This window comes from Argiope bruennichi, chromosome 3, assembly GCF_947563725.1.
Source record: "Argiope bruennichi chromosome 3, qqArgBrue1.1, whole genome shotgun sequence".
Lineage (NCBI taxonomy): Eukaryota > Metazoa > Arthropoda > Arachnida > Araneae > Araneidae > Argiope > Argiope bruennichi.
The window spans coordinates 4,050,423-4,075,064 of NC_079153.1; the positions used below are offsets into that span (position 1 = coordinate 4,050,423).

At 30.9% G+C, this 24,642-nt stretch overlaps 1 protein-coding gene across 1 annotated transcript in view; it reads left to right on the plus strand.

Annotated features, from left to right (window-relative positions):
- LOC129962645 (FRAS1-related extracellular matrix protein 2-like) overlaps positions 1-24,642 on the plus strand; it is a 98,271-nt gene that overhangs the window by 66,989 nt on the left and 6,640 nt on the right. The window contains exons 8-23 of the mRNA XM_056076522.1: positions 238-387; positions 2,398-2,607; positions 2,709-2,906; positions 5,243-5,407; positions 6,167-6,349; positions 8,533-8,663; positions 9,999-10,151; positions 10,272-10,479; positions 11,405-11,569; positions 12,141-12,426; positions 13,710-13,818; positions 15,419-15,611; positions 16,362-16,466; positions 18,027-18,154; positions 19,637-19,898; positions 23,008-23,195. Coding sequence (XP_055932497.1) covers positions 238-387; positions 2,398-2,607; positions 2,709-2,906; positions 5,243-5,407; positions 6,167-6,349; positions 8,533-8,663; positions 9,999-10,151; positions 10,272-10,479; positions 11,405-11,569; positions 12,141-12,426; positions 13,710-13,818; positions 15,419-15,611; positions 16,362-16,466; positions 18,027-18,154; positions 19,637-19,898; positions 23,008-23,195 — 2,834 coding nt within the window. The remainder of the gene's footprint in view (positions 1-237; positions 388-2,397; positions 2,608-2,708; positions 2,907-5,242; positions 5,408-6,166; positions 6,350-8,532; positions 8,664-9,998; positions 10,152-10,271; positions 10,480-11,404; positions 11,570-12,140; positions 12,427-13,709; positions 13,819-15,418; positions 15,612-16,361; positions 16,467-18,026; positions 18,155-19,636; positions 19,899-23,007; positions 23,196-24,642) is intronic.

Here is a 24,642-nt window from a genome sequence, read left to right on the forward strand (position 1 = left end):
CTTTTTACACTATTTTTGCTCTAAATTTTGAGGTTATTTTAAAATTATTGATGGATTTTAAGGTGTGCTAATTATGGCCTTTTTACACTATTTTTGCTCTAAATTTTGATGTTATTTTAAAATTATTGATGGCTCTTAAGGTGCGCCAGAACAGGCATATATATACTACTACTGTTAATTAGCAATGGCTTTATATTTCATTCTAATCAATTTTTTATCTTATTTTTTTATCCACAGTACCTTCTATTTATTTTGGTGAAATGGTACAGTATGTGGACGAAAGTGACGGTTATGTTGAAATTCTGGTGTGGCGCACAGGTACTGACCTCAGTAGACCGTCCACCATAACTGTTCAATCAAGACCTTCAGAACCAGTGACAGCAGAAGGTAAGAGCTTCAAGAATAAAGCGTTTACACTGCTAATTGAAGCAAATTTAAAATTGCACGTTTCAAATTTGTGTACTGACATCTAATAACTGCATCTGTTTTTGCAATTCTATGATCGCCCTTACTTCGTATATTTTTCTGCTTTAAAGGTGTAGTCGATTATTTTCTACGAGCAGGCTAGTAATTTTAGAGCTTAATATTAAGATCAACAAAATGAAAATCGCAAGTCATCAAAAGATTAAGACTGCATATTATTTTCATTGGAGAACAAAGGATATCAGATAAAGCGGCTACATCAATTCGATGAATGTGGTTTTGTAAAAATTTATGAAAAATCATTAAACATAGTAATATAAATACGCTATGTGTCATTCACTAACACAAAGAAGAAGTCAGATGATTGCATGCTCAGAGCACAAATTTTAAAAAGGTTACAAAGATAGAGTATGTTTTGATTAGAGAAAGATGTCTTTAAAACTAAATATGATGAAAGAACAGAAACAAATGCAATGACTTGTTTCTCATTAAGGCCTGAAAAGGTAAAATCGAAGTTCATTTTTTTAAAAGAAGGGTACACGGTCTTTCATAACCCTTTTCGCCTCTTCTAGTTTATTTTCTGCAAAATCACCCCCCCCCACACACACACACAGTCATACTTTATAGACTGGATCTAGTTTAATCTAAGCGTATGTACAAGCCGTCATTTAGTAAATAACGAATTTGTTTAAATATATTATTATTGGATTTTTTTGGAAAAATTTATGGAAGTTCTCTTCCATAAATTACTGCGATTACGAAAAAAAAAAAATCTTTTTGTACTTTAAGATAACTTAGCTATTTCACATGATAATCGCAGATTAAAATATTGCTTAATCCTAATTGATTATTAGATTATATAATGCATTTCATGAAATGTGTAATATTAAAAAGTTAGGAGCGATCAAAAAGTTAAAAAAAATCTTCGAGAAATTGTAAATTTCTGACGAAAAATGCCAAACAAAAGTAAAGAACAAAAGTTAATTTCTGCATATTTTCTCTGACACTATCTTTCTCAATTTGGAGGAATAGGAGGAATTTGGTGGAATTCCTTTTTCATAGGACCTATTTTACGAAACAAGATGGGAACAGGCATTTCCAGATCCATTCCTTTAATAAATGTAAAGATATTACTTCTATTAAGGAATTATTTGTATTAATAGATACTTTTACATTTAGAAATGATTATCATTTCTGAATTTTCGAATATGAAATTGAGTATATTTCAAGCTTGGTAGACCAATTATTTGTGAAATTAGAAAGCTCAATTTCATAAAATTTTGACTTCAAATCTAAATTTTGAATGATTATATATATATATTTGTTTATAATTAAGTAGTAATTATTTTCTTATTAATCAAGAAAATACAAAAAAAAAAAAAATGTAAAAAAAAGACATTAAAAATATTCATATTTTGTTTCATACGTTATTGAAATCAAAGGTCACTGAAGAGGCGATGGAAAGCTATTTTAAAATAACTGTGAGATACTGATAATTTAGCATATACTTGACGCAAGTCACAAATTGGCTGTTAGTTGGATAATGTCCGCATTCTTCTGTACGGGGAATGAAATTAGATTACCATGGAAAATCGTTGTATGGTGGAATGAAGATCATTATGATTCGTGCAGTGAAAGCAAGAGGAATATGTTTTCAGGAACGTATGTTTTCATTTCTTTAATGATCACATTTCACGCGAATCAAACACAAAAATGAAAGACAAGGCATTAATACGCGCACCTCTCAGAACAACATCTCATCTCCTTATAACAATCGCAATGCCCTATGGGATGCGCACCTAATCAGGAGTCGCCATCTATTATCCAAAAGAGAAGATAGAGTAATGCAACTGCTGCAGTTGGATTAATTTAATTCCCTTAAAATGAATGCTCTATTTTAATCAGAAGTAATTGGTAAACATCATTTAAAATTGCTAATTTATGTAAGAGAATAATATTTCCATTTCTGAACAGCTGGCTTTGATTATATTGGAGTTGGAAGAAATTTAGATTTTGCCCCAGGGGTGACGATGCAGACCTTCAGGGTAACTATCCTCGATGACTTGGGTCAGCCACAGTTAGAAGGGCCAGAGTCATTCGAATTAGTTCTGCGGATGCCAATGAATGCTGTACTTGGAACTCCGGATAAGATGGTTGTTGTCATCAACGATTCCACTTCAGACTGTGAGTAGCTTTCCACATTTTTTGCATCGTAGTTTTGAGCCCAAAAGTATTCTTATAATGATAGATTACCGGCACTTTCGTAATAATGCTATCTTTTTCAGTACCCAAGTTTCAGTTCAAGGACTCTGCTTATATTGTGTTTGAAAACGACAGCCGACTGAATACAGTTGTGACTAGAAATGGGGATCTGAAACATTCGGCTGCAGTTCGCTGCTACACTCGGCAAATGTCTGCTCAAGCTTATGACGATTTCGAAGAGCGTCCGGATACAGATGAAAGTCTGATCGTTTTTCAACCTGGTGAGTAAGTGGGGAATGAATCTTCGATTTTAAGAGTAAGTTAGGATAGTTTTTGTAACATCATTTGATGATGATTTCGACATGATAAAGTAAAAACGTATGGTAAGATGAATAAATATATCTGAAAAACTGCTTTATAAAAACTATAATTAATGCAGAAATATAACACATATTTAGAAAAAAAATATTTACTTAGCAATAAAATGGAAAAAGAAAGGTGAGAAAAATATTACAGATTTATTACCTTAAATTTTATAATTTTAAACGAGCAGTTCTTGTACATATGCATACATTTATTTATTTTGTGTGTCTCAGAAAAGGCTCTAACGATTTCTTTCAAATTTTATATTTAGATAAGATTTTCCTTTTTAAATTTACCTATATAGGTGTCTTTCCTGAAAAAAACCCCGCAATTTTATACACACACGAAATAAAAAAAACCCACCATTTTTTATAATTAATTATTAGAGCCCTTTCCCATCTGCTGTTACTCTGACAATGTCATATAGCCTCATCTCGGACCCGATTTCGCCATGGTGAAACTGAGTATAAGTTCAAAAATATAATTAGTGATAGATAAACTGTAAAATGGATACTATTATATTGCAGACTGTTTCGAATAATATGTTAAACTAAGGGCATTCATTTTATTTAAATGACCATTTCATATGTAGGAAAGATTGAAAAAATTCATATATTCGATCAGTATGTGAGTCATATCTAAATATTTTCTCCGAAAAAAAAAACGTTTAGGGGGAAAAAGAGAGAGAGGGAGAGAAAGAAACATACCGAGCGAAGCTCGCTTTTTCGGATATCACTAATATTACTAGAGAAATTCTGCAAAATATAAATTATAAGGTTATTTGTTCAAAGTTTATTAATATACAGGGTGTTTATAAAGTCCCGGACCCATTTTGATGTTTAATAACTCATAAAATAATAAAGATATAAACACACTTATGACATTTATTGATGGAATAACTCATAGATTTTCCTTTTCAGGTTTGAATATTTTTACTTTTGTAAATATCGTCTGCGCGTGTGGTTAATTTCAGATAATTTCATTTTCCAGTCTAAATATCTGTACTTTTCTAAATATTGTCTGCTTATTAATTGCATTTTTCTCTCTTTTGTTTTTGGCAACTATTGCAATGTTATGTTTACTTTTGATGTGTTTGTTCTATGTAGTACTTTTGTATGTGATGTTTTATTCGAGTGGATATTAAGGAGAATGCATACACCACAAGAGAAAGCACAGATTTTATGGTGGTTCATAGAAATGAAATCGATAGTGCAAGCACAGAGACATTTCAGAAGAATTTACCAAAAAGATCCTCCATCCAAAAACAGCACCTTGCGGTGGAAAAAGAATTTTCTAGAAATTGGAAGTATCGAAGATAAGAAACGTTCCAGACGTCCTTGCACAAGTGATTTTGATGTTGAGCGTGTCAGAGAGACATTTTTACACAATCCTAGAATATCTGTGAGATCAGCGGCAACAGAATTGGATATGCCAATTTCGACGGTGTACAAGGTTATTAAGAAAAAATTAAGACTGCATGCATACAAAGTTCTAATTGTTCAAGTTTTTAACCGAACGATAGGCCTAGGAGGATGGCCTTTGCAACAGATATGCTAAGGAGGATAGAAGATGCTGCTGATTTTCTGAAGAGCATAATGTTCTCCGATGAAGCATCCTTTCATGTTTCTGGCATTGTTAATCGCCATAATGTGCGCAAATGGCTCTGTGGATGCCGACATGCTTGTCGCTACCTGGCGTGAAATTGACTATCGACTTGATATTCTCCGTGCGACGAAGGGGGCACACGTGGAAGTTCATTGACAAAGGTCATGAAACTTTTTGAGTTTATTTAACCATTTATGTTATTAATTTAAATCTATCTTTATTATTTTATGAGTTATTAAACATCAAAATGGGTCCGGGACTTTATAAACACCCTGTATAATTACTTTGTAAGAGTAATTTATGTGTTAAATTTCTTACACTATTTTACAAAGGAAATGTAAAAATCTGGAATTTTCAGACTTATAAATATTAAATTTCAAATATTTCAATTAATTACATTAAAATTTAACAAATTTCTGTTTGATTCTTTTTTTTTTTGCATTCTATTCTATTCTATTTAGAATGCTATAAAATTTAAATGTCTATTTCATTACAAGTCACTTTTAATAAATTTAAATAATTTGATATGCGGTTTTTAAAATGTTGTAAAATTTTTTAATAATATATGTTTCATATATTTAAAAAAATGACATTTAGAATTTGTGAATGTCTTATTTATTAGTAAATATATTGTAAATTTTACCTGCAGATGAAGTGGAGAAGCTATGCCCTGTTGTCATAGTAGATGATACTTTATTCGAAGGTGACGAAGAATTTCGATTGGTGCTTGGGTCACCAATCAGTGACTCTGCAGGCGGAGCCATTTTAGGACATAGAAATACAACTATCGTTACCATAAAGGACATACATGATAGTAAGTAAAAAAAAAAAAAACCTCGATGTTCAGACTGATAATATTGTATGATGAAAATTTAAGGCATTTCTAATAAATATTTTTATTCAAATAATATATATTTTGTAAATTTAACTCGTTTCAGTTTTCATAACAATAAAATCATTAACAGAGAGCTATTTTATCAGAAATAATCTTTGTAAATTTAATCAACCATGATGCTATTTTCACTAATGGCGAATATTATATTTTTTCATGTGGTTATTTAATTTTCCAATAATATAATAAAAAACGAATTAAAATATTGATGATGAAATAATTTTTTGATAAATAAAAAACCAAAGTGTTGATCAAGGTGAAATTGATTTAAATGATGGTGGAGTGTCTGCAATTAGTTAACTAAATTAGTTTCAACTATATTTGCCAGATGACAAAAATATTTGTTGCTGGAAAAAGTAACTTAAAAATTAAAAAAGGCTCTTAGATATGTTCGAAATCATCAATTTTTCTAAAAAAATTCTGGAAATATTGCTTGATTGATCAACACTCAGAATACAGTCACCAGAAAAGTCCAAAATGTTGGTACAAATTTAGAGGACAAATATATACTACTAGAATGAACTCAACATAGGAATTTTATTATAGACACTGATTTATTCCTATAAAGTTTTATTCATTTTTAAAATTGGCATTTGGAAATTCATCTCTTTATGTTGTTTTACGCTGTTAAATAAGCTGCTGCTTTAAGTTCGCTGCTTAATTTTTTTAAATATATTTCAGAACCAATCATTCGTCTAGAAGAAAACAGATACACTGTGAAAGAGCCGCAGAAATCAAAGGAGCCAACCATTTTGCAAATTCCTGTTCTAAGGACCGGTGATTTGTCAAAATTGTCTCTTGTGAGAGCCCACACTAAGGATGGATCGGCGAAATCAGGAGAGGATTACGTTCCGTATTCAAAAGGTAACATCTAGAAAGAATGTTTGGAATGTAAGGAAGAAAATAACATAAAATCAAACAATGTCCAAATCTTTTTTATTATTTAAATTAACTGAATTAAACTGGAAGCAGGAAATGGAACTGGGAAACCTTTGCAATTCTTAATCCTCAGCTCATAAATCGAAAATAATAAAAATGAGTGTTATTTCTCGTTTACTTCTCAATACTTACTGCTCATCAAATGTAAGAAAGGCATTTCTTTCGTTACATACTTCAATAAAGGTATTTTAATAAAAAAAATTCTTACCATTGATTAGAAGATTATTTATTTTTCATTTATAATAACGAAAATTATAGTTCATTATATTTTATGAAAATTGATAAAAATATTACATTACACTACACACACAAACACACACTGAGGGAACAAAAGTCGTGAGATACTTCCTCATAACATACATCCTTTTGCTTTGCTAACTGCAATAACTCGACGGTATGGATTCAAAAAGTTATTGGACGTTTCCAGCAGAAATATTGAGCCCTGATGCCTTTAAAGACGTCCGTAATTGCGAAGGTATTATCAGTATAAGATCTTGCGCACGAACAGATTTCTAGATTAAGTCCCATAAATGTTTGATTAAATCTATGGTGGCGAAATCATTTGCTGGAATTCTCCAGAACGTTCCATAAAACCAATTGCGAACATTTGTGTCTCAGTGACATGGCGCATTGTATCCCCTTAAAAATTCCATCATTGTTTGGGTACATGAAGTCCATGAATGGTTGTAAGTGGTCTCCAAGTAACTGAACATAAAGATTTCTAATCAATGATCAATTCAGTTGAAGAAGATCGACTCAATTTATCCCTCCCTGAGAAATTAATAACCGTCTTAATATTTCTGGCGAATGAAATACTTTGTTTAACTCATTTTTTAAATCGCTGATTGATGAGATGCGAATGTCGAAAGTCAATGAAGTTATCGGTGTTTATTCAATGGAATGAATTTTATTAACTGAGTTAATTAACATAATTAATTAACTTGATTAATCAGTTTTATGTTTGGAACAAACCTGTCCTCTCGAGCTATTTTTATCGACACCAAATTTGTGAAGATGAGATAATAATTAAATAATTTATAGAAGTATTCCATTTTTTTTTGTTATTGGCGGCTGTAAAATTTCCCGAGAATTAGAAATACTAACAGATCTTATCGGTTAGTAGAGTTTTTCATGCAGCGTAAATATCAGGGAAAAATTAATATTGAACTTTCTTTTCGAAATATGAGTTTAATTTTTTTATAACTAAATTGAACTATTACTTCTTATTCATTTTAAAGTAAGTTCCTAAATTTCATATTTTCTTTCTCTAGTCTCATGCTGTTCAGGCAATTCCGTTTTTCTAAAAGATCATTCACGGCTTTTCTCGACAAAACTGTAGATAAATTACTTCAAATATTCTAATTACTCTTAACATATTAAATAGTTACATAATAAATAGAACATGTTAAATAGTTATGACATGTTTATATACAATATTCTACGATATATATATTTTTATCGATAAAACAGCAAGAGAAATATTTTAGAGTAATTGAGAACGTACTATAAATAAGTACTGAGATCATAGGCAGTAGTTTTTTTTTTTTTACCATTACAAATATATTTTCATTAAATCGATTTCTTTTCACTCTAATTTTCTAATTATGTCTTTGCATTTCTTCTCTTTTTTTTCCATTTTCTAACAAATTACGCGTTCTCGATTGCCCGATATTTGTTTGAGAAATTATGAATGTTGTAATTAAGATTGCTTAGTTACTAAATAAATTTGGAAAAAGACATCATTTAATGAGCTCTCCGGAACATGATTACTCACTTACATAAATTACCTCCTCATTTTTCTTCTTTTAAGAACATTTTAAATCGAAGCAAGTGACATCTTCTGCAAAATTCATTTCCTATTGAATCTACATTTGCCATTTTTTCTTCTGAAATATAATTACCTACTCTTGCAAGCATACAGGATTAGCTGAAAAGATTTTATGAATTATAAAAATTTTGACTATTAAAGCACATATTGATTTAACAATTTCATTCATAAGCAGTTTACTTATGCTTATTTATTTGATAGTATTTATTATATTTCTCAATAATCTAAAAATCAAACGTTAAATATTATATTACTCCAAAGTAAACATTTTTTTTTCCAGAATTGGCTTTCAAACCGAATATTAGTAGATTGCTTGTTGAGCTAGAAATTCTGCCCGATGGAGAAAAAGAACACAGAGAAGCTTTTACATTGCATTTAAGGCCAGACAGGAGAATGGTTGCTGAAGTCAAGGTAAGGTACTTATGAACTGATCTATACATAAAAATATAATGGAAGTTTTGGAGCTTCTTGCATTTACTTTCAGGAGTTGAGCTTTCATAACGTTCTATTGAATCATGGCTTTCTAACTTATTCCTTTTTTATATTATTCCCACTTCTGATTTGAACCTAAAAAAATGAACTCTCTTAAGCTATTTTTTTAAACTTATAATTAGATTGGTTAAGAAATAACTAATACAACCATATATTTTATATATTAGCTTAATAATCAATTTAAAAAAATATGTGATGATTTATTTCAACATATATTAATATCAGGACAAGAATATTAATAATATATTTGTGTCAATACATGTGAGGAAATAATGTAGAAATAAGTATCCTAAGCAGATTAACTATTCAAAAAAGAAAAATGCGGAAAAGAACAAAATGATGTGAATTTAGAAATCAAGCCAATAATTTTCTTCCGTATATATATTTTTTAAAAAGCAGTAATTTCTGATCATTTTGTTAACATAAATGACACCCTGAACATAGTTTGTTTCTCCCCCCCCCTCTCCTACACATTAAATGTAAAGAATTCATGGATATGAAATCTTTTATTCACCTTTTCTTCAGATTTGGCTTTGAAAATTTCAGTAACTGCACAAATACTTTTGTGCCTATAGAATCTTTAAGACTAACAGCTGGTCATCTATAATGCCTTCACCCCCTCCCGTCTCAATCGATTGAGTTTACTGTAGTTAACAGAGAATGTAAAGTATAAATAATCATTAAAAATTTTAAAAAAATATGTATACGAAATAAACTGACGCTTATTACAGTGATTTAATAAATGCCTTTTTAAATAACCTTTTCTTGTCTAATCATGCTTTTCATATTTTGGTTTTCTTTGATACTTTCATGTCGATTATCAAAATAAAATTAACTAAATATGGCCTTCTGAAACTATGAGCCATGACTCTTAAGATTTTCATTCAGTAAGAATTATTTAAGGAAAGATAATTTCTTAAAAGGTAGGACAAAATATTAAAAAATGTTCCTTTTTTTTTACCTTAACATTGTTTTCATTTAAAACAATGTGTTAAAATGTATAATAAAATTATTAAATAATTTTCAATCATAATTTTTTCTAGATGATTTTGAGTATTTTAGATTTTATAGATTGTGGAAAGGAAGATGTTTTGTCAATGATGTTTGAAACAACTCAACAACCGAAAGTTTTTAAGTTTTTTTTTTTTTTTTTCTGTTAAAATCTGTACGGTTCAGTAGAGGATTCAAGAAATTTGAAAAACGAACCAACGTAATATGGATCTTCCACCTGTTACTTCTCCTTTTTTTTTTCAGGAGCCAAAGGCCATCATCTACATTCAGGAAATGGATATTGTTGCAGATGTCACTTTCCCAGCCCGACCCATGGTCGCATCTCTTCGCGAATACGACGATGCGGCTAAAGCTACCAAAGAGCCCATTTCCGGATATCCTGTCGTCTGCATTACGGTAAGAACTCGTCTTCGACAACGATATGGGGAAAGTTTTATTTGTTGGTATATCCTTCAAAACACCAATTTAAATTTTTTACGTCAATAAATGCCATTTCATGTGCCTGATTTTCTTCAGCCCTGCAATCCCAAGCATCCTGACTTTTCTAAGACGGGTAATATATGCTCCAAAGAAGGCATCAACCAGACTTTGACCAAGTACAGATGGAGAGTTTCAGCACCGAGTGGTCAAGACGGAGTGACAAACGATCTCCGGGACGTAGAATCTGTTACCTTTTTCTCGGACACTCATCACATCACTCTGGACAGCATTTACTTCACTGCGGGTAGGAGACGTTTTTACACTCAATTGTAAAATGAAGCTCAGATTAGAAATATATGTGAGGAAAATGAGATTAAAACTTGATTTTATTCTTAAATGAATATCGATTTGTATGGGTTTTTATGTAACAAAGAGATATTATCTCAAGTTTGTGATATTTACTTAAAAACATAAGAATTTCAAAAAATTTAAATTAATTTAAAATAATTAGTTTATAAGGAAAAATTCTTTCCTATGCGATGAAAGGTACCTCTGTGCATTAAAATAAATGTAATTCTTTTATTTGATTTCATTCAAGAATTTCAGAAAAATAAAATACAGAATTATGAAAATGAAATCTTGTTAAATTAAAACAAAATCCCTTTCATTTATTTATTTGCTATTGATTTTGAAAAGTGAAAAAAAAAATAACGAGAAGGAAAAATGACTTTTATTTTCTCCATAGTCCCTTTTATCCTAAAACAATGAACATAAAAAAACAAAATTGATGTTTAAAAAAATAATTTTTTTTAAATATCTATATTGTTTTCTTTTTGACCTTTTGCAATTTAATATATAAAAATATAAAACCTACCCTCCATTTTCTCAATAGCCATTATAATTATTCTGATTAAAATTTGCAAATAATTTAATAAAAATCTGTAGCTAAATGTTTCCAATTCAAAATGACCCTTAGTCCTAATGGATTGAAACAGATATTTTTTTCTTTTAATTTATCAAAACCTCAAGTGGTAATACTTTCTCCCTACATTTTCGCATACCAGAAAGAAATAATAATAATAATTTAACTGAAATTTTACTGAATTCTGTTTTATCGTAGGATTCCTTTTCCTTTACTTTCTATTTTTATTCCATATTCTGCCGTATTCGTATGAAGTATTTGAAATCTCGGCAATTCTGAATAGTCCAAGAGCCTTGCTTCTTTTCAGGGAGTCGAGTGCAATGCGCAGCGAGAGCGGTCAGCAAAGACGGAGACGAAGGCTTGGAGCTGAGCAGCGTGCCCGTGGTCATCTCTAAGCAACAAGGCATCTGTGCCCCCAGGCTAGAAGGGTCAGTGGGAGCGGAACCTTTCACAGCCAAAATGAGATATACAGGTAAAGCCCCGTTCCGGTGACCTGTGCGTGCCTGGAGACGGGCACATTTCCCCCTCTTTCCCCTTCCTTGTGATTTTCCAGGGTTCCTTGATGTCTGTTCATTTTACCGACAATTTAAGGGAAGCTCCCGATCGACGTCCAACCGCAAATGTTGTCCTACAATGGGTCAGTTGGACATTTATGACCATATCCATAATTCCACAGGTCTTCAGAACGCTTCTTAAGAATAAATCTAATATATATCTAGAAAATTTGATGACCACATGTACTATCTAGATATTATGTGATACATACACATTTTAACTATATTTATAATTGAATTTATTTAGATTAATATTTGTTCAATTTCAGATTAGATTAATTTAATCCTATTTTCCATAAAAAAATGAAATCCACATTATGATGAAAAATCAAAGTTTCTTTCTGATTAATGCGGGTGGCGAGTCCTTCTCATTCTCATCCATTAGATCTTAATATTTGTGATGAAACTGCAGTAAAGAACGATGAACAAATGACTTATTACAGAAATAGATATTACAGAACGAAAACATAAAACCCTTTTTCACTCTAGGTGCTTCTGATCCTGAATATCCGAATTTGATAAAGCTGACCATCACCATTCCTCACTGGGATGGCATGCTGCCCGTGATTTCGACTAGGAAACTGACCAATTTCGAACTGACTCTGAGTCCTGATGGCTTGAGAGTAGGTACACACAAATGTTCCAATTTGCTTGATTATTACGAGCTGCAGACGAAACATGGTTTCATTACGAATGCCACCAAGAACCCTAACGTGGTTGGAGAAGCCGAGCCGTATCAACATAGCGCCGAACTAAGGAGCGAGCCAACTTTAAGGTGACTATAGAAATTCAATTCTTAAAACGATACCTTACAATCATTTCACAGATTGTTAGAAAAACATGTCTGTTCTCGATAGCCACTTTTCTCCCAAGAAATATCTTGGATGTCAGAGAAGCAATAAGATGAAGAAAACTATTAGTATTCTTTTCAGTGTAATATAAATGAATGTATTCACTTGATGATATCGCCGTTATTCTCAAATGAATAATGAAAGAAATAAAAAATAAAAAATCTCACCTTTTAATTTTTTTGTAAGAAAATTAATATTTTTCTTTTCAGTCTGAGATAAATTAATATATCAATTTGAAGTTGTCGCTATTGTTATCATATGAATAATGAAAGAAATTAGAAATAAAAGATCTCGCCCTTTAATTTTTTGTAACATTTGGAATCCTGATATCAGTTTAAATATTCTCATTTTGAATTAAGAAAATTTAGATTTATTAATTCGGAAGAACGAAAACAATATGAGAGCTGGCCTTGTCCAGATAAGATATTTCTTGAGCGAAAATACTCCCTGATAACCAATATCATTTCTAAAAAGAAAAAAAAAAAAAAAAAGGGACATACTATTTTTTTTTTCTTTTTTCTAAATCGAAATCGATTCATGCTTTAGTGTGATTATTAGTTGAATAAATCAACCGTTTAGATACATTGTATTTGCATCTTTATATTTCAAATGAAGTTTCCTCTTTAAAATATGTACAGGAAAAAACATTCGAAAAACAGAAAAATCCTTACAAATGTATTTTTTAATTTCCAAATAAAGAGCTTTTTTTTTTAAAAAAAAAAATTAGGATATTTTCCTTTAAATTATTCTGATTAATAGCCATGAAAAATGTTTCTATTTTTTATTAACACAAATTGCACTGTAAATGCCTATTTCACTTAAATAAGTTTTATGTGGGATACAAAAATAATAATTTGCATTAACCACTTGCAATGAAAAGACATGCCACGCACTTCAAGGTGCTTTTGTCTCAGAATCGCCAATAGTCTGCTATACACGTCAGCAGGAATTGTCACAGAAGTGAAAATGTTGTTCGCGACCATCGACCGAAATTGTTTTCCACAACACAGTTCACAGAAGCACAGTCTTATGTAGAAAATTTATTAATAGGAGATGAAAATCTTTTTCGGATTTTTATAAGGTATCGAATACTTTGTGTAGCCTCGCTGCGCGTTACAGTGCACTGTTTTGGCATGAATACCTGTGAATTTCTTACCACATGCTCCTACATAAAAAGTCTGAAACACCTTTTTCTCTTTCATTCAAGGTTTTACCGCAATTTGGATCTCGAAGCTTGTATGTGGGAATTCACTTCCTATTACGACATGTCCGAGTTGGTGAACGAATGTGGTGGGACTATCACCACCGATGGGCAGGTATGTGCATTTCTTCAACAATTGTTGGCTTCCTTCTGTTCAATAATTTACAACTCTGAGCATTGTTTTTCAATAACATGGAAATTCCTCAATAAGGTATTAAATATTAGTATTGTGACACAAATTAAATTAACTTTGATTCATTTATGTGGATATAATTTGAATATCTAATGAATCGATACCCGAAAATCTGCTCTAAATTATAACGTTTCTATACTATCTATATCTCAATGCTTTATAAGGTGGTATTTCTTATTAATGAAGTAATATTTTTTGCAAAGCAGAATAACAGGTAGGGAAGATTAGGGGAGGGAGATGGGCCATCCGCCATAATACTAGAAAGAGGCATTGTTTTTAATTTATGGCTTCTTCACTAAATCACTAAATGAAGCAACTACAGCATCATATTTGCTGCAATAAATTTTATTAGTTGCAAGTATCTGCGAGATAAATCCTTAAAAAGATTATTGCTCAATACCAAAATGAGTAACTATTCTTATTTTTAATGTAAATGTTCAATCTCGTTCTTTATTATTAATTTAATTGTTTTTAATATTTTGTCAAAATTATTTTCACAAGTGAACAGTTAAGCCGTATGTTTATAGCAATAAGCTGGATTTTTAAAAGGTTGCTGAAATGAAGGGATGAAAGATGATGTCTCAGAAAGGGATGAGATGCGTTACACCCATTTATCTACATTTTTAACAAATAAATCCATTATTAACTCTTTGTGAAGCGGTGAGATCAAAGGTGAGTAATATTTGAATAACTTTAAGATACTGTTTGGGAGCAAAAATGAAAATCTCATCTTCTCTCAAGACACTGATTTTCCTATCGTTGATGAACAAGACATTACTGTATCGACTAAAAATAATTGAGATGAGCACAAGCATTTTTCATTTGATTCGTATCTTACAAATAAAATAAATGTTTAAATTTTCAATAAGCTTTAATAGTATAATCGTCAAGTTGTCTTTATAAATAAGTCATTTTTTCATGATATTCTTGAAAATTAAATATGAATTTTCATTTCCAAAAAATATATCCCATCCCTCCCTTTTATGAGGGAAAGGGTATGTTTATTAATTTAGAAAATTTTCTTACTAATTTAATTGGTTTATTAATCTAAAATATTATTTATTATAATTAAATTTATATTTCTTTAAATATACAAAAATGTTTCAAGGTTTAGAAATTTTCAGATTTTTACTAATGTAAAATAATCTACGAGGAATATTTCTATTAAAATTGTTCCATCCCTACTTAATTTTTTCCTATTAAAATATATTTATAAAATATATTTCTGAAAAAAGAGAGATAGAGGCAAAAAATATGAACTAGAAAGAAATTCCAGAAAAAATATATATTCAACCCACGATAAAGAGTATAAAATTTAATTTTTACGCAGGTGCCCTAAAGCAAAAGGCGTATTATACATCCAAATTGGTTTAAATGTTCAATTAATAAATGAATTTATATGAAAGAAGATTAAGTAATTTAATTTTCCCCGAAAATGTAAAATCTAAATTCAGTTTAGAAGAATAGCTTTGGGAACTTCTTCAGGAACAGGAATACCACCAGAAATTTTTCTATGTTTTAGGTGATGAATTTAGTCCAGTCTTATGTATCTGTCCGTGTCCCTCTGTACGTGTCGTACATCTTCCACTCCCCAGTCGCCACAGGTGGTTGGCAGCATAACGATCTCAGTTCACAGCTCAGACTGACCTTTGTCTACGACACGGCCATTCTTTGGCAAAATGGCATAGGAGCTCCGGAAGAATCCCTTCTACAAGGTAAGTACGACCCCACATGAATGTAACATTTTTTATCACGGATTCTGAAAAATAGTTCAAGGAAAAGCGTTTCAAGCATAAACTCTATCAACAAAGCTTATATTTGAAGCGCTTTTCTAAGTGCCAAATTAACATAAAACACATGCAAATTGAATTGAGAATACGAGTATAATATTTGTTTATTATATATGGTTATGGAATTTTCCAAATACCTGTTTGAATTCGTCTCTAAATTTATTTTAATAAGCCTAAACATTAATATTTAAAATTATAGGTTTTCATTTAAGCAATAAATATTGTATTAATTCGAACATGTTGATTAATTATAAATGGATATTCTTTTGTTATTTCGAAAGAAATGGATCAACTGAAAGATTTCTTTATTTATACTAATTACATTATTCTAATTTTTTTTTAAAATTGAGAATGATAGTTTAGCAAAAAATATTTAGTTTATTGAAATAAGAGCAGCGAATAACTTCAATATATTGCAGAAAATTTTTCAGTTTAACTAAAAATTTTTAAGAAACGTTAAGTAATATTAAATTTAATAAACAGGAAGAATATTGTAAGTTTAAATCTTGATTTCTTTGGAAACTGTAGATTTATAATTTACATTAAAATTTTTTTCATTATATTTTTGCATGGAGTTTTAAAGTTTTAGTTTGCTTTAGAAGTTGCTTTACTTTTGCTTAACTACTTAATTAGTTTTTTAGAATTGTTTAAATTAACATTTATCTGTTTTTCCAGGGTATTTGTATCCAACCCGAATGACGATAGGTCAAGACGGAAAACTATTGGTAAATTTCAGAACTGAACCAAGATTCAGAGGCCAGTTTGTTTTGAACCATCCTGGTAAGAAAAAGCTTATTACATTGTGTATTATTACGTCGAGTACAATTTACTACAAAAGAATTATAGTCGTATTTTTGCATTTATGGGAATGGAAAAAGTATTCTCAGCATGAAACAACTAAAGTAGATATTATTCATCTCATTGCTCACAGGGCCTGCACATTTTTGAATGCTCTAGAAGCGGGCTTGACAAGCAATAGGATACATATATGCACATTTTTAATTCGCATTTGATATTATATTTACATAAAATATTCTTAAATATTAGTATATATTTTATACATGTATTTATTATATAAGATTTTTTACATTGTAACTATTATATATTTCACAGACTTGAACAATGCTTTAGAGTGTGACATTTGGTAAAGCATATTCCCTTGAGCAATGCTATTCAGCACGCTTTCAGTAGTATCTTGTTTTAAGACATTAAGGACAGCTCATGAATTTTCTCGTGTTTCACGTCCCATCTGTTACGAACCGCTTACGAATTCCCTCGTGTTGTGTTTCTCGTCTGTTATTGCTTCATAAATAACAAAATTATGATGATTTTCGAACGCACAAGTTTGCCCGAAAACGTGCTGTCCTAGGCGTATGCCATACAGATTTCGTTGTGGTTCTTAATGTGTTAACTATTAGCCTCTGGTTGGATATGCATCGATTTAGCCGAAAAAAATATAAAAACGATATATCTTTTGACCCGGCCACAACGTTCGGCCTGCTAAAAATGAGAAATCTCGTGATCCGCACTCAATGTGTTAAGATGTAATTTAATTGTTATTGCTGTTGATGTTTTTGTGATGAGATTAAATTCACAAAATGAAAAAGTGACTTCCATGTAATCGCTTGCGATTTGGAAGTAACAATTAACAAAGAAAAGCACATTAGTTCCTGAACAAACTCAAGCGATAAATGTTTTTCATAGAAATTGTCTAAGAGGGAAGCTTCCCTTAGTTATATTAAGGAAAACCTTACACTATTCTTTCATTCATCTTAGTAATTGTAGTATGTTAATTAGAATAAAACGCACATTCGCCCTTCAATTTTCTAAATCATATTTTTTTCCAAGCTACGGATGATTATCATTCTTTTTAACAAAATGGATTTCATTCGATATGTTTTAATGAGCTACATCACAGTTTCGGACAGCGTAACGGGGCCAAAAGATGAATGAATTATTATTGTCTCCTATTTCTGATGAGTCTGTTGAGTGAAATTATATGTTAGATGGAATGTTAATATATTGCAAGAAATTATCTGATGAATTAATCAAATTTGTATTAGTCTGACATCTTAAAGTTTAGTTTAATTCAACTATATTAACGTCCCATTTTTAAAGCAACACTAGGGTGATTTTTGGACAGATCTCGTAATTTTGAACCGCGATCAGATGACGAGGACGACACCTGAGCTGGCACACCACCTCCAAACTTCCACTCCACACCAGCGGGAGAACTGAGATCTTAAAACTGGGACTGTTTGTGTTTAATGCCAAATAAAACTCTTACATATAAATATTTTTTTAATTATTATTAAAATATTTATTGCTACTACTCTATAGATTCTGGATATACCTCCATGGTTATGGCTCCCGAGCACCCGGACCTGTCTTTCACATTGGAATTGTTACGTACAGAACCTACTTTCGCACAACCGGAACAGGAATGGCAGTTTGTCTCGGACTATGCAGTGAGTTTACTTACTATAAAGATGTTTTTTAATTTTACTTAGGCTCATCTTTGAAACTTATTCTAAAAACGTTTTTCATTTACCTTCTGTAAAAAAAGTAAGTTATAATTTAATGCGCAGATATTGCTTACATTTTGAACTTACACAGGAAGATTTAGAAAAAGAAATTTGGCATTCTGTAAAATTTCCTGTTATAATCTGAAATTAATTCGTATGAATTTTTTACACGCATTATTGTGTGAAAATTAAGGCAAAGTGGCTACAGCGTGTTCGATTGAAGGAAAAGCCAAAAGTTTAAACAGCAACAAGTTTATTAATAAAACCTTAAAAATCCACCTTAATAATAATAATAATAATGCTCTAGGAGATTGGCGCTGCGGAGTGCCTTGAAAATATTGGTGTGAGCTTTTATAATAGAAAAAGGTGGTAATGCCACAAGCTTAACAAATGCGTTGGAAAAAATAAAGCTGGCAACTACCGCGCGCTTCACAAATGAACGATTTTTTATATTATTTTTCCTCATTTTATAAAAGTCTTGATGCTTTGAAGATTATTGAAGCATTGAAAGAAAATTTCTACGAAAGTATATAATTAATTTTATACTGACATACGACTGCATAGTTAAATAATTCAGCATTTTGATTGAAAAATGAAAAAAATTCGTTATTTATTTAATTATAAACGATTTCTCTTATAATATGAAGATTTCAAAGCTATTTGAGAGAAGTATTTACTTCTACTTAATAATTCTACTCTTTTGTTAATTGTAAATTAATATTGAAATGTATCTAATAAAAAGGTCTGATATTGAATTTTTAGTTCATTTCAATAAAAACATTTTATATCCATGTAGCAGACTAGACTTAAAAAGTAGTTTAGAATTCTATAATAATTACAATAATAAAAAATATTTTATTTCAGTGCTTTTTTTTATTACGCTAGATTTTATATTAATATTTGATGGCGAAAGCATTTTTGCAATAAGAAGTAAGAAGTTTCGCAAGTAAGAATTATGGTAAATGTTAAAACGTTTTACCTTATGTATTTATTATTTTACTCAAAATATAAAGGAAAGTGCATTTTCTAAGTGCAAGCAATGTTCTAAATCATTTAGAGCGTGAGGGTTAATTATAACAAGGAATTATTTGTTTGTGTATAAATTTTTTAATGATTTTTTTGACTGTATAAGTTTTAATTGGGGGAATTCAGTTGCCTATAGTAAAATCCAAATTAATAAAAAAGTAAAGAATCCTGAATAATTATAACGCAGATAACTGATAAAAATAATGGGTTCTTCTATTACGACTCTGCATTGAATGTAAATTTCCCTAAAGAAATGATCTGTGTGTAGTTCGATTGTGTTTTTGGATCTTAATATTTCTTAATTAAAGATTGTTCATGGCTTCTGTTTATGAAGAGGATTAAATGATGGGAAGAAAAATATTTCTATTATCAGGTTCACGTTTTTATCTTTCCGGATAGGTTCGTGACTACTCCGGCTTGTATCTCGTGAAGCTGGTCCCCTGCACAGTCACCGAGGACGTAGAGTATTCGAATCCCCCCCAGTGTAACCCTCGAGACCCCGTGAGCTTCGACCTCCACGTGCGATTCCAACAGGTGAGCGACCCCGTTCCCGCCGAATATAGCCTCAACACTCATCTCCACTTGATGAGGAAGAGAGATCTCTGGCTATCCAACGGAAGCATGGGGTTCGGGGAGGACAGCGACGCCTCTTTCGTACCCGGTGAGCTGATTGCCCTTTAAATATGTAATAATAAGCTACGATACCAACCACATATTTATCTGTTTTTGTGTATCTTAGTAAGTATAAATGGCAGCTAATAAATTAGATTTATTTCCTGATTGACACTTATCTTGCATTTCATCCCTCTGGGGGGCACCTCAAAATGATAATGAGATGCTTTCAGCATGTGGTTGGATCTCGCCACCCTAGAGGGTACACGAAAAGGTGGGGGTCTGACTCCTCTCATCGATGACGGGACGTACTTCCTTAGGGAAGCGTTTTACCGTGACCCCTGAGCTTAACTTAACTTGACCCTTGACTATGACTTAACTTGCGTTTCATAACCTATAAAGCTATTACATGGTGTCAGAAGTGCCACTTGAATAATATTTCGATTAAATGAGCTCTGAAGTGTTTTCGAAACATGCATAAGGAAAATAATTGAGCTTTCGCTCGCCTTCCTCATGACTTGGGGTTCACGGAAGAAAAAATGGCCTTCAAATGGAAACCCTGGCAGCAAAGTTTTGAATTTTAAGCAGCTGCTACGCAGTTAGTGAATAAATCTGCGGCAGCGCAAGCAGCTATTTTTAAGTCAGTTATAGGGCCAACGGTTGTTGCCATTTTTAATACCTTTGGATTATCCGATGTAGAGGCAAACAATCTAGAGGAATCAAAGAAAAAAAAATAACAATTATTTTTCTTCAAAGCCTAACGAAACCTATACGCGTTACTTGTTTTTTTAACTGTTTACAAGGTCAATACGAACTTATTGATTCCTATCTGGCGAAATTAAAAACCAAATTGGTGGACTGCTCTTTCGGCACTTTGCAAGATAGTTTATTACGTGGAATATGTTCTGATAAAGTGCAGGAGTTGTTGTAGCTGAACGGGAACGGATTATTACAAAATAAAGCAGTTGTCGAGATCAGGGTTTTCTGTCTCGATTTTTCAAAGGCTTTCTTCCTACAAACTACTCATTCACAGCTTAACTCCTTTTGACATGCTGTTTATTGCTTGAAATACTTAGATCATAGTATTTATTGCATGGTAGTTCAGTTTTTAAATAACTTATTGAAGAAAGTATATTTTTAAACTTTAAAAATATATTTTCTTCATTAAATTACTTAAAAACTAAACCATCACACATTAAATACTTTGATGTAAGTGGTTTAGGAAATAAATCATCATACTTGAAAGAGTTAAGAAAATTCAATCGATAAATAATACAATCAGATCTTATAAAATGCACTATTTATATTTTAAAGAAATTAGCAGAATTTTGAGACGATGAACTGATTTAATTAATAATGGATTTCAAAATTATTACCAGAAAACATCAAAGCTATAGAAAATGAAAAATTCGGTTAACTCTTTGTAGTTCAAACATATTATGTAGTATTGTTACAAAGCCAAAGTTTTATAACATTTTTTTAATTCAATAAAAATATTACCTATAAAGCATCATTCATTATTTTTTACTAGATAGTTTTCTAAATTTTACAAAATGCAGCATAAGTAAAAAAAAAAAAAAAAAAAAAAAACTCACATGCTCATTCGAAATGTGTCAATTTCTCGAACTTAGGCAAAGAAGGAAATGGACCTCCATAATATAATATAGATCGAAAGTTTGAAAGAGCAAATTATGCAGTTTTTATTTTATTCTCTCATACATGATGTATCTAAAGAAAAAGTATTAGAAGTACCAAAACATTCGATCTGAAGATTTTGATGAATTTCTATTTTTAAAACAAAATGAATGTTTTTTTATTTTATTTTGTTATGTTTATTTTATGATCAGTTTGGCTGTAGAAACTTAGAAACACAACGAACTAGACTAATGAAACCTGGTAGGTAATAATTATGCAAACATTATATATTACGATCCGATTTTGGATGAAACCTTTCTAAGGGAAATCTGTCTGTTTTCCCTGTGTAAATACGATAGTTAAAAATGCCACAAAGTTGATAAATATAGTTTGATATGTGACTTCCTCACTATGATTGTGTAGATATGTGTGAAATCTTGACTCGAATCTACCAACGGGTTGACTATCGCCCGATTTGAGTGTTCATGAACATAATAACTCGAAAACTGAAATAAATGATATTTGAAATGATTGATAATCTTGTCATTAAAACTGCTTATCTATATGAGATATAGGATCAGAAAATGCGTCTAAATTCCAAACTCGTTCTTCTTCACAATACTATGAAACATAAAAACCTCCATATTGCGCAAGAATTTAAGGTAATCGAGAGAACTGCTCTCCCGTCGGCTTTAATAGCAGGTTCTTAATTTGTGGCAAATTAATTAATTTGGAATTAACTTTTTCTTACAAAACATCTCTATGAACATCGCTCATACAATAATTGTTACACAGCACGCATTCTTTCCGTTTTGCCGATGTTTAAGTGAGTTCTACGTAAGAAATTCTGAATCATATATAAATTCTTTGTTTAGACAGGGCGATTATAAATGAAAATCCCAACTTTTTAGGTCAGTTAATAAGAAACGAAATAAAGGACAATCTTGTTGCTCATAGTAAACCAAACATTACAATTGAAAGTTTAAATTCAATGCAGTTATAAGTGCTAAATGTGTGCTGCTCCGGAAACGCGTAGGATATCGAAGCAGTACGATGACACATCGCACGATTTTTTCCTGCAGGCCTACTGCGAAGCTTTGAAAACTATGCAAATATGCATATATAGCGATACTTGATTTTATTTCTGGAGTTGCATCAAACAGCAGGTGTTTGTTCTTCGGCTCCCAATTTATATTAGAACTATCCGTTTTAAACTTAAGACATGCATATCTGCAGGCTTTCAGAGCATTACATCAGAAATGAAAGAGTAAAGGATGAGTTCACTTATCTCCTTGATATCTTTCGTATTTTTGGAGGTGCTTATAATAAGCACTTATAATTATTTTAAATTTAAAATTCCAATTTTTATTTGTAATTTGATGAACAAGAGGGTATACTTAGTTTTGTTTCCTTTTAATAACCCTGCAAAGTTGGGGTATTCATTTATAAACACCCTGTCATTTATAAATAGACACATTCAAGCCATCTCAGAAACTATGAAGCTAATATTAACATTTTTTCAGGTGACACTGTGTATGGTCGAGTTATGATGGATCCGACTCAAAATTTGGGCGAATCTTTCTTCGTGAACGTCGAGAAGTGCTTCCTGTGCACCGGAGTGGATGGCTATGTTCCCAAGTATGACCCGGAACACAACGAGTATGGGTGTGTCGCAGACTCGGAGAATTTGCTGTACGCTTTCAAGATCATCGTAAGTGAACAAATAAAGCTCCTTAATGCTTTTGTTTTGTGTTTGTTAACTACTAGTCACCTCAGGCTATCAGTTGGTCCGCCAGAAATAATGACCATATTTGTTTCAGAAAAATCGCTTAAATATCACTTCATGTCCAGTATTCCGCCAAACTGTGTGATATTAAAATCGTGTAGTTTTAATTGATTGCCTTACTTACCCTACCCTATTATTCTATCCTAGTCCTATGACAATATATCTTTATTGAAAACTTAAAATTTCCGGTTCATCTATCTTCTAAATTTTGCGATATTGTAGCTTCATTTTTTTTATACAGCTCGTCAACTACACGAATATTAAGCAAAATCCCTTTTCCTTTCATTTTCAATAATGGAAAAATAATTGCGTGATCAGGTAATGGATGAAACAATGGAAAGGGTTTGAACGTTAAGACAACAATGTAATCTGTTATGGAAATTAGACAAAAATATTTTAAAAATTTGCCAAAATTGAATAAATCTTTCACTACTTAAGCGGTATCATTAAAAATCATTTTTTTAAAATTTTGCAACGATGTAAAATTTATTTTTGTGCAATAATATTTTCAGAAGTTATCGCGGAAAAATGTCGAAATTCAACTTAGATTTTAATTAATTAAAATTTCAGAAAACTCGCTCCGAGGCGCTTTTTCTCACCCACCAATATATATATATATATATATATCCACCAAATTTGGTTGCTGTAAATCAAACGGTCTAGTATGCCACCACACACGCATTCATCTCTTATAAATATAGATACAGATATTCTTCAAAAGAAACACTCGCGTTCAGTTTAAAAATTAAAATAAAGCAATAGCATTTTTGAAGATAGAATATTCATATTAAAAAGGATGTACGCTTTTTTTTTATATAAAACTCATATAATATTTTATTATTATTTTTTTAATTTTGATGAAGCTTTAAAAGAGTTCTTATAGACTGAAATAATGGTAGACAAAGAATTAACAACAAAGATAACTGCTAATACATTTTCATAACTGTTTGTGTTTTCGAATTAACATTACCTGAACAGAGCAAGGAAGTTTTCATAGCATTTAATAATTTCTCGTCGAATTCCTTAAATGCAAAAAAAAAAAAAAAAAAAAAAAAAAAATCTTGATACGACTCTTGGATAAGCTTCTCTAGCTTTTGAAATCTTAATAGCATTAAAGGTATGATATCAAGTACTTTTGCGATATATCTTGCAATAAGATTAAAATAATCTTATCAAATAGCAGCCAGAAGAGTTTGTTTTTTTTTTTTTTTTTTTTTTTTTAACGAATATTAATTTGCGCTCTTCAAAATCTGAAACAGGAAAGTCCACTATATCATAAATACAAAAAAGAAGTAATTGAAAATACATTCTGTTTAAAATTCAACTTTTTCATTAATAAATTTTTTTTTTATAAAAATATCTTTTTTTCTTA